This window comes from Camelina sativa, chromosome 9 (genome assembly GCF_030686135.1).
Source record: "Camelina sativa cultivar CO46 ecotype springtype chromosome 9, ASM3068613v1".
NCBI lineage: Eukaryota > Viridiplantae > Streptophyta > Magnoliopsida > Brassicales > Brassicaceae > Camelina > Camelina sativa.
This window is the reverse complement of record NC_141888.1, coordinates 16,512,296-16,522,332: the sequence shown is the minus strand read 5'-3', so window position 1 is coordinate 16,522,332 and position 10,037 is coordinate 16,512,296. Positions and strand designations below refer to the sequence as shown.

At 32.1% G+C, this 10,037-nt stretch overlaps 2 protein-coding genes and 1 long non-coding RNA gene across 4 annotated transcripts; 2 read left to right on the top strand and 1 right to left on the bottom strand.

The window, feature by feature from the left end:
• Positions 1–518: 518 nt before the first annotated feature.
• On the bottom strand, positions 519–2,303 carry LOC147938168 (uncharacterized). 2 transcript variants are annotated; one of them, XR_015565174.1, is made up of 4 exons: positions 2,170–2,275; positions 1,498–1,890; positions 921–1,079; positions 519–813 (listed from the first exon to the last, which is right to left on the bottom strand). It is a non-coding gene; the product is annotated as an uncharacterized LOC147938168 (long non-coding RNA). The 2 variants fall into 2 exon arrangements; XR_015565175.1 differs by lacking the exon at positions 1,498–1,890 and having other exon boundaries at positions 2,170–2,303.
• A 1,537-nt stretch (positions 2,304–3,840) lies between these two features.
• Positions 3,841–4,756, top strand: LOC147938167 (uncharacterized). Its single transcript, XM_087465510.1, has 2 exons — positions 3,841–4,074; positions 4,244–4,756. Exons 1-2 carry the CDS (start codon positions 3,841–3,843, stop codon positions 4,754–4,756), a joined length of 747 nt encoding a protein of 248 aa, XP_087321636.1.
• Positions 4,757–6,430: 1,674 nt separating this feature from the next.
• Positions 6,431–6,940, top strand: LOC147938166 (uncharacterized). Its single transcript, XM_087465509.1, has one exon. It carries the CDS (start codon positions 6,431–6,433, stop codon positions 6,938–6,940), a length of 510 nt encoding a protein of 169 aa, XP_087321635.1.
• Positions 6,941–10,037: the final 3,097 nt, after the last annotated feature.

Genomic DNA, 10,037 nt, shown 5'->3' with positions numbered 1-10,037 from the left:
CTTTACTCTTAACTTCAAAATATCTTCATTCCTAGGAAAACATCCCAAAAAGAATTAACAAAACAGTTAATTAGTTATGTTAATAGCTAGGGCTATATTCCTCTAATTTAGCTTATGCACTGTTATTGTTCATAAAAAATATATATAGTTTAGTTCATAAATTTAGCTTGTGCACTGCTCTCTTCATTTTAGAATTTAGTAGAGCTGAGGTTGTATTTTTCTTCGTTTATGATGATGGTCACCAAAAATTTGGTGTTTTTAATATTTTTTTATCCTGCTATGTCAATGTTTTGTTTAGTAAGAATAGTTAAATATGACCTATTAAAACATCGATTGATTTTTTTTTTATAGGTTTTATCCCAAAAAAAAAATTATTTTACAATTCTATTTTCAGTGAGATTTTGTCATTTAATAAATATTTAATCAAATTCCAAAATTCCCTTTAGATATATTATATATATATAAGTTTTCAAAAACAAAACAGTATGACAGTATTTTATTAGAAAAGTAATATATTAATAGATATATTAAACGGTGTAAATATTAATCTTTGTTGATGATATTTGAAATTTGAATAGTAATCGATATACTTATTTTAGTTTAATTTGATCTAGAGATTTTGTTTTAAACCGGAGTTCAATTGTACATATTTTATTTTGCAATGCAATTAAAATATCTTTTTTTTTTTTTCAACATTTCTGCATTATGGGCCACAACTGGCCGGCCCATTAGCCAAATTCCTACATTCGTAAGAGCCGGGACTCGATCCCGGGTGTGATGGTGCCTTGTGCATTAAGGACTTACCTTTGGCCACTGCACCAAGGTCACTTCACAATTAAAATATCTTTTTTGTTATACTAAACTGGATTTTAATAAAAACGCTATATCAAAATAGTAAGTGCAACCTATCAAATCTATACCTTGATAACCTCCAACGGAGAAGTTACTCCAGTCCATTTCGCTAAACTGTATCCTTTTGGTGCGATCCGTTTATGTTTTGTGTCACCGATCTCGAGCACGTTGGTGATTCGATTCGATATGGGTTCGTGTTGGGGCTTGATGATGATCGGCTGGGTAGCCTTAGAAAAAAGAGAAAAACAAAAAAAAGGAAAACACATTCAGTAATTAATGAACTAGGATATCGAAATCTTTTAACTTATAAATCACAAGTTATATAACCAATAAAATTCTGCAACATAGATATTTATTCTATATTTTAATTAAAATAAACTAAAAAAAATGAAGGACATGGTGTATAAAAAATAACCCAAAAAAATTGTAAAAAGATCAAGTCCCTACTTTTACTCGACCCACTTTCAAACTAATTTATAATTATAACCGTATCATTTTCTAATTAACTCCAATTAATTCAATTTCTTCTTTATTTAAATTTTAAACTTTGTTCATATTTATTCATTTTTCTCTTTCTCTTTTTAGTTTTCATTTTATCAAAACTAACTATAAAAAAAACTAAAACTAAAAGTTCATCAAACTAACATTTCTCTCAGACGTAGTCCGGGGCTTCCTACTACATTATGCTATAAGGTAGTGAACGGTTATCACGGACCCGCGGTTTTGTCCGTTTGTGGTTCTGTCCACATTTTATTTACCATTCAGCTTCTAACCTCAGTAAAATAGACTAAAAATATATATATATTAAAAATTTGAAAAAGTAAAAGCAGACAGAAAAAGAGAAGGAACGCAGTTGGAAGCAGTCCATGCACACAAGAGGAATGGTCCAGTCCAGAGAAAAGTAGTCTGCTTTTTGACAACCAATCAAAAAAAAAATTTCTTTTGAATTTTTTTTTTCTCATATTTGGTTTTTATATTCGGGAGAAGCCAAACTTACACCATTCACTCTCAACTTTTGCTACAAAATTTTACTACAAACTGGAAAATACACAAAAAAAATCTTTTCAACATTTTTATTGTTTGTTAAGCTTGTTACTATAAAAAAAAGTTCTAACATTCATCAAGGTAAATAATTATCTATTCAAATCATGTAAGTTTATCTTATATATTTACTTATTGATTAACTTTTTTTTTGGCTCATTATAGTGATGTCTTCTAGGAGAAGAAATACAAACACTGGATCTCAACCTTCTACACGAATATGGGTAAATTTCTATAACAAAAATATTGTTTAATAATTTTTTTCAGAAAACTTACAGTTTGTTAGCTTATTTTATGATAGATAAATGCTTTATACTAGTCTATTGTGAATATTTATGTATCAATAGTTTATAAGTTTATATTTTTTTTTACTCAGTTTAGAATTTTAAAATATTGTCAAATAATTGATTAATGGTTCAAAAAATATTATAATATATATAACTAATACGGATTAATAAATTTTCATTTTTATTAAAAATATGACATATCTAGCTTCAATATTAAAATTAAAAAAAAATATGTATTTTTGAAATTTAAATGAGTTAATTATTGTATATTTTTCATCTATAATTAGTTTACAATTTCATAAATTAAAATATTGAAAACATAATATTAAATAATTGATGCATATCTCTAATAACATCTTAAGTTAATGTAGCTAAATAAAAAACTAGAGTTAAAACTTTTCAAAATATAACATATCAAATATTAAAAAACAACAATTAGAATTAATGATATATATATATATATGAGTTAATTATTGTATATTTTCATCTATAATTAGTTTACAATTTCATAAATTAAAATATTGAAAACATAATATTAAATAATTGATGCATATCTCTAATAATATTAGTTAATGTAGCTAAACTAAAGAACTAGAGTTAAAACTTTTCAAAATATAGCATATCTAATATTAAAAAACAACAATTAGAATTAATGATATATATATATATATATATGAGTTAATTATTTTATATTTTCATCTATAATTAGTTTACAATTTCATAAATTAAAATATTGAAAACATAATATTAAATAATTGATGCATATCTCTAATAACATTTTAAGTTAATGTAGCTAAATAAAAAACTAGAGTTAAAACTTTTCAAAATATAACATATCTAATATTAAAAAAACAACAATTAGAATTAATGATATATATATATATATATATATGAGTTAATTATTGTATATTTTCATCTATAATTAGTTTACAATTTCATAAATTAAAATATTGAAAACATAATATTAAATAATTGATGCATATCTCTAATAACATTTTAAGTTAATGTAGCTAAACTAAAAAACTAGAGTTAAAACTTTTCAAAATATAACATATCTAATATTAAAAAACAACAATTAGAATTAATGATATATATATATATATATATGAGTTAATTATTTTATATTTTCATCTATAATTAGTTTACAATTTCATAAATTAAAATATTGATAACGGAATATTTAATAATTGATGCATATCTCTAATAATATTTTAAGTTAATGTAGCTAAAATGAAAAACTAGAGTTAAAACTTTTCAAAATATGACATATCTAATATTAAAAAAAACAATTACAATTAATGATATATATATATATATATATATGAGTTAATTATTGTGAATTTTCATCTTTAATTAGTTTACAATTTCATAAATTAAATTATTGATAACATAATATTAAATAATTGATGCATATCTCTAATAATATTTTAAGTTAATGTAGCTAAAATGAAAAACAAGAGTTAAAAATTTTCAATAATATGACATATCTAATATTAAAAAACAACAATTAGAATTAATGATATATATATATATATATATATATATATATATATATATATATATATATATATATATATATATATATATGCAGAGAGTTGAACGTCGGTGGTCTCCTGATGAAGAGAAAACACTACTTAACCTATACGATGAAGCATTAGGAATGCATCAATATAGGTTTAAAGATCCTGGCCAACCGGGTAGAGCATTTACAGTTCGTAAGTTCAACGAAATCTATGGTGAAAGTTTAGTATGGGAGACAATGAAAAATAAAATTGATCAATGGAAGAAAGAGTTCAAGCTTTGGAAGCAACTACAACGTTATACTGAAATTTCAGTTGATAATATTACGGGAAAGATTATGGCAGAAGATGGATGGTGGAATGATTGTGAACAAGTCCTTATTTTTTTCCAATAATTATTAAGATTAAAAATTTATAGAAAATTGTCTTTATACAAATTTTTGGTTTTAGGAGTTTAGCAAACTTGCACGTCTGAACCGAGAACCACCAAAAGATTGGGAAACCAAGTCTCGTTGCTTTGCTGTCTTAGATGTGGGTTCGTAGCGTCAGTATTCTGTGCGACAAAGAAGAGCTGAAATTCGAAATGAACAGTCACATGACGGTGATAATGATGATGGTTCGGAGCCAAATGAGGTTCCAGAAACTCAACAAAACGACGAGACGTATCATGTGAACATTTATGATGATTCACAACCGTCATATGAATTCTCACGTGAGGCTACCAAATCACAGTCACCAATTCAGATACCTGATCGTAGTGGGAGACAACATTCAAGAGCTGACCCATCATCTAGCCAAAGAACTGGGTCAAGGGGACCTAGCAGAACACGAGCACCGTGTAGAAGGCAAAATTTTGAATCGACCATCCAAGAGACAATGTCGTCCATTAGATACTTTCAAAGGGAAACATATGAACGACTACGCCCTGGCGCCTTTGACCGCAAAGATTATACCGAGTTTGAAAAGGCGGTCGAGATACTTGAGTCATTAGATATTCCAAGATACAATGATTTCTACATTCAATGCCTCAAACTTCTGAAGACTGATCTCTTTTGACGTAATTACTGGACAGGGCCGGTCCTTGAATTTTGGTGGCCTAAAGCATAGAAAACTAATTTTATTTATTATATAAAATTAATATTTTTTCACTACAATGCTAAAATATAATTAAAAACATGGAAAAAAATGTAATAACAATCTAAAATTTAATTTTTTAATTTTTATTATAGAAAATACTCGGTGGACATCATTGCTAATCAAGAGTAGTTGGTAATAATGTATTATTATAATAAAAAATAAAGATTAAGGAGAAGAAGTAATTTCGATGTTCTTGTATAAAATTTTAGTTTTGTTTGAATATTGTAATATCTTGTAGTTAAGTTAATTCAATTTTTTTTTGTGTAGATTTTGATGTTAAAAACTGAAATTAAACCAAAAAGTAATAAATAAATGTTTAAAAATGTTCGACTATTCCAACAAAGAAAAAAAAACAAAAACCAAAACCTGTAAATAAAAAACAAAAGAAAAAGAAAAAAAAAATGTAAACGAACTTGCAGAGTTAAAAGTTTGAACCCATGACTTGCCACATGATTGCATGATACGGACCCAACAGACCTGCCTAATCTCTCAAATATGTGTCGCTAAAAATTTACTATATGATGTGGCCTAAAGCAGCTGCTTTGCCTGCTTTAGGGGTGGGCCGGCACTGTTACTGGATGTCATCAACTCGGTTTCAGACCAATGAGGATAGGATATTGTTAATGGAGTCTCTATAAGGATTTACAAGACATGGTGAACATATAAGAACCACTCGCCCACCAAGTGGATTGTCTACACCTCGATCATCTTATCCATCATCTGCAGGCAGTATGTCTACGCATACAAGCCAAAGAACTCCAAGTATATCAATTGATCCACCTAGTACTGGTTTAGACAGTTTTTGGCACCAACAAATGTTGAGCAACGAGCATCTCCAAGATCACAAGTAGGATCTCCGAGTATAGGGATTGGTCGATATTCTCCAGGATCAAGTTTTGAATCTCTAGGGTTTGGCTTTACACGTTATACACCAAGACCACGAGTAGGATCCTCTAGCCCAGGGTTTCTCAATAATTCACAAACTGGTCAAATGTTTCAATCACTAGGAGGAGAGGGACTATTTAACACTTTTGGACAAAACATTGCATCGACATCTCAACCTCTTACTCGACAAAACTTATTTGATAATGACATGAGCGAAAATGATGAAGAGTAGTTTATATATGTGACAATTATGTTTGAAACAAAATTATGATATTTATGTCAGTTTGATAAAGCACTTATGTTTTATTAATATGTTTTTTTATATGGTATTTGTGATAATAATAAAAAAAATCTGGTGACTTATGTGATTTTAATGTTATTTCAGGCTTTTCGAATTTGTGAACTACATTCAAAAGGACTCCACAATTTATCTGATGTATAACGGTTTGAGTTATGGACTTTGGAAAATGAGCAAATAGAAGATCTTTTAATAAATCCAACATTGGATTATTATGAACAACATTTTCACAAAGGACCATACCAAACCGGTGGAGGGTTAGGGTGGCAAAATCTTTGGAATCGTATTCAAAATGACCATGCTGCATGTTTACAATTATTAAGAATGTCATTTGCTGACTATGCACTATTTTAAAAGAAAATTATGGATTACAATCTTCGCTGAATGTAAGTGTTGAAGAGAGTACTGCTATGTTTCTACGAGTGTGCGGTCACAATGAAGTTCAACGAGATGTTGGCGTACGATTTGGACGAAACCAAGAAACTGTGAATAGAAAATTTGGTGAAGTGTTGCAAGCTATAGAACTTCTAGCGGCAGATTACATCAAGACACTAACAACACAACAATTACACCGGATTCCACAGCATCTACAAGCTGATAGACGATATTGGCCATATTTCAGTGGTTTTGTTGGAGCTATGGACGGAACTCATGTGTATTTTAAAGTAAAGCCTGAACTACAAGCCATGTATTGGAACAGACACGACTATGCAAGCATCAACATAATGGCAATTTGTGATATGAATATGCTATTCACATACGTATGGAATGGAGCATTGGGTTCATGTCACGATACAGCTGTCCTTTCACTTGCACAAAATGGCGATTCTGAATTTTCATTACCACCTACAGACAAGTATTATGTAGTTGACTCTGGGTATCCTAATAAGCAAGGATTTTGCGAACATTCGAGTTTGTAAATTATGTTATCGCAACTATGTTATGGGAAAACCAAAGTATTTGATTTTATATTTGGGTTTGTAAATTTTTATATTTTCATCTTTTTATTATGTTGTGTTAAGAAAATTTAACCTTTTAAAAAAAATTATAATCATATTTGAAGAATTGAATAAAATTAGTCTAATTTGTCCGCCTTTTACCATTCGGTTCATAAAACCGCCTTTTGGGTCCGCTCCGACCGCTTTGTCCACTCCGACCGCTTTAATTCTGTTTTGTCTGCTGTGTCCGCTCCGCTTTAACCGTTGTTACCATTCATACCCTAAATATATGAATTACTTTTCTTTTCTTCACTCATTACTCTGTCTCTCTCTCTCATAATATCTCTCTCTTATTTTCTCTGTAAGAAACAACAAACCCTACCGGAGACGTACACAATGACGATGAAAAGAAGAGGAACAAAGAGAAAGATTGAGATTAAGAAATGCGACACTAAACAACAACGCTCGGTGGCTTGCAGCAAAGGCTACTCTCCTATCTCTGAAATTGCTAACTGTTACCTCAACGGCAAGTCTCTCAGAAGATTACTAACCCCCAAACAAATCTAGGGTTTTGGTGGGAAGACCCTTATCTCTACTGTTATTGCGACGATCTCTGTGAATTAAAGATGATCGAGGATCGTATGATGAGAACGAAGAAGCATCTGACGGATTGCATAGAGAAGAAAGAAAAACCATAATTTGTTTCCGATCAAAACCCTAGCTCCTCTGATTCTCTCGACCAAAACACTAAGTACTCATCTCCAGAACAACAGAGCTAGTAGGGGGTGACACTGTGAGAGAAAGGGTCAGACTTTGTGATGTCTTGACCCTTGAGTGTAAACAGCATTTCTAACATAAAGACAGCATTCAGAGGTCTTCAGTCTTTTGAGCTAGTAAGCTTTTGTTTTCAGTCTTTGTGAGTGATAACTCTACAACATCCTTTGTTTCTGTGTTTATCCTCATTTCCTTATGAAATATATGCTTCTTTGTTTCTCATTTCTTATGATTTTTGTGTGGTTTCGGGGGTTTTAGTTCATATTGTGTTACAATGTCTGTTTTATCCTCAACTCTTTTGATTCATTAATGCATGCAGATTCTGTAAATTCAATGATGGTTATGGCTATGGTTAGTGAGATCCGGGTATGGGAAACATGCCATCTTTCTCGGAAAACAGAAGTGCAGAGTAGAAGAAGGAGAGGTTTTCAATTGTGATGTTGGTCCACTCGGAGTTACTTTGAGTGGGTCTGCATGAAACGACCGACCCCTTTTTTTTAATAAATAATAAATAATATATATATATAAATAAACTACAACTAGTGGTCCCATATCCACTAGCCACCTAACCATATTCACTATCAACAGCGGAATAACATAAATCAATATCCAATAATAACGAATAACAATCCGATATTATAGCAAAGGCAATATCCCAATACCAAACAACAAGAAACATGAAACCAGAAACCTAGCAATGTTTCTAATGACTCAACTCTAGCAACATAGCAATGCCAGACAACATCCAATCGAGTCCCTAGAACATCCTCCTCTTCATTGCCTTGATTCCACGATTACACTTTGCTTTTACCTGCACCACAAACACAAATTGATATGCATGAGTATTTGATAAACACTCAGTGAGGCAATCCTCCCATCTACTGGGCTATACACACAAGCAACAATGATTCCAAAGTTCCAAAACAAGCAACAAACAAACACACAAACCAGGAAATCAAACATCGTCTCGCTGGAAGGGAGGTGTCAACCGACACCGGCCTAGTGTCGACCGACACTGGCTCAATGGTGTCGACCGACAATACCCCACAGTGTCGATCGATGCCCAATTTGCTGGTGTCGACCGACACCAAGTGGTATCGATCGACACCAAGTGGTATCGATCGACACTCTCTCTGCAACTGCGATCCGCGCGAAGTCGAGAGTCGAATCTCGCTCCCAAATCTCCTCCAAAACGCCCAATACTCAATATACAAGCCTTATACCTCCTTAGGAACCTGTATCAACCAATACCAGCAAGAAAAAAACACACAAACAAGCAACAACAAGCAAGAACAAGGGAATCAAAGGCTTAGATTAGCCATGGTCATGCACTCACCTTCTAAAATGAAACTGAACCGTTAACTATCAAATCCCTCCGGTGAAAAGCTATTCCTAGGCGTCACGAAGCTTCCCAAAAAAATTCAGCACGATCAGATCTCAGATGAAACCGAAATCGATCCCGAAACTCCCGCTGGTCTCAATCCGCGACTGAGAAGAAACACCCCACGAAACTGCCGATATCTCCTAGAATATTAACCCAAATTCACTTCTGTAAAAAGGGGAGTGTACGAAATTCTCTTAGCTACAAGCCTACGAAAACTCAATACCTTTCAAAACGATTTGAGTATACAGATCCTCCTTCTCCCAAACCCTGACGATTCTGTTCCTTTTTGCTTTGAACACCAAAATTAAGTTTACTCTTCCTTCTCCTCTTTCTCTTTGTTTTTCAGCGGCTAGGCAACAACAAAACACGACCTAGGTCGTTCTCCCACTTAAATATCACGGTTTAATAGTTTTTCCTAAACCAAACCGGTCCAAATCGATTAAAAACTCAATCTGGTCGAACCAGAAAATCAGTGGTGTCGACCGACACCCCCTTGGTGTCGATCGACACCCTCACCCAAAACACTCAAATTGGGTTGCGGGTGTTACACTGCAAAACCTGAGTTAAGGTCCCAAGAACTTGATAGCCACAACACAGTCGTCATGCTTGGGAGAACATGGCCACGTTGGTGACAATGAGTCAGCATTACAACTTACAAGAGGAGGCAGCGGAATTTGTTTTAGTTGCAGTAATCCGTTGTCCACCAAAGTAGCTACCCATCCATGGGATGACCCAATCCTTTTTTCCGTTCGCATCATCTTACGCATGAACAGAGCCGTCGCTAACTTTTCGAGGGCCCCAATCAAATTTAAGAAATGGGCTGAATTGTTGTGACTGTATGAAATAATATATATATATATATATATATATATATATATATATTAATGTTTATTTAAACAAAGACGAAAAATAAAAGAAAAT

What these genes read in the sequence shown, in the direction of transcription:
- LOC147938167 (XM_087465510.1), top strand. Translation starts at nt 3,841, where the DNA reads ATGCATCAATATAGGTTTAAAGATCCTGGCCAACCGGGTAGAGCATTT. An exon ending in GGTGGAATGATTGTGAACAA is followed by an intron (nt 4,075 to 4,243) that starts GTCCTTATTTTT and finishes GTGGGTTCGTAG; the next exon opens with CGTCAGTATTCTGTGCGACA.
- LOC147938166 (XM_087465509.1), top strand. Translation starts at nt 6,431, where the DNA reads ATGTTTCTACGAGTGTGCGGTCACAATGAAGTTCAACGAGATGTTGGC.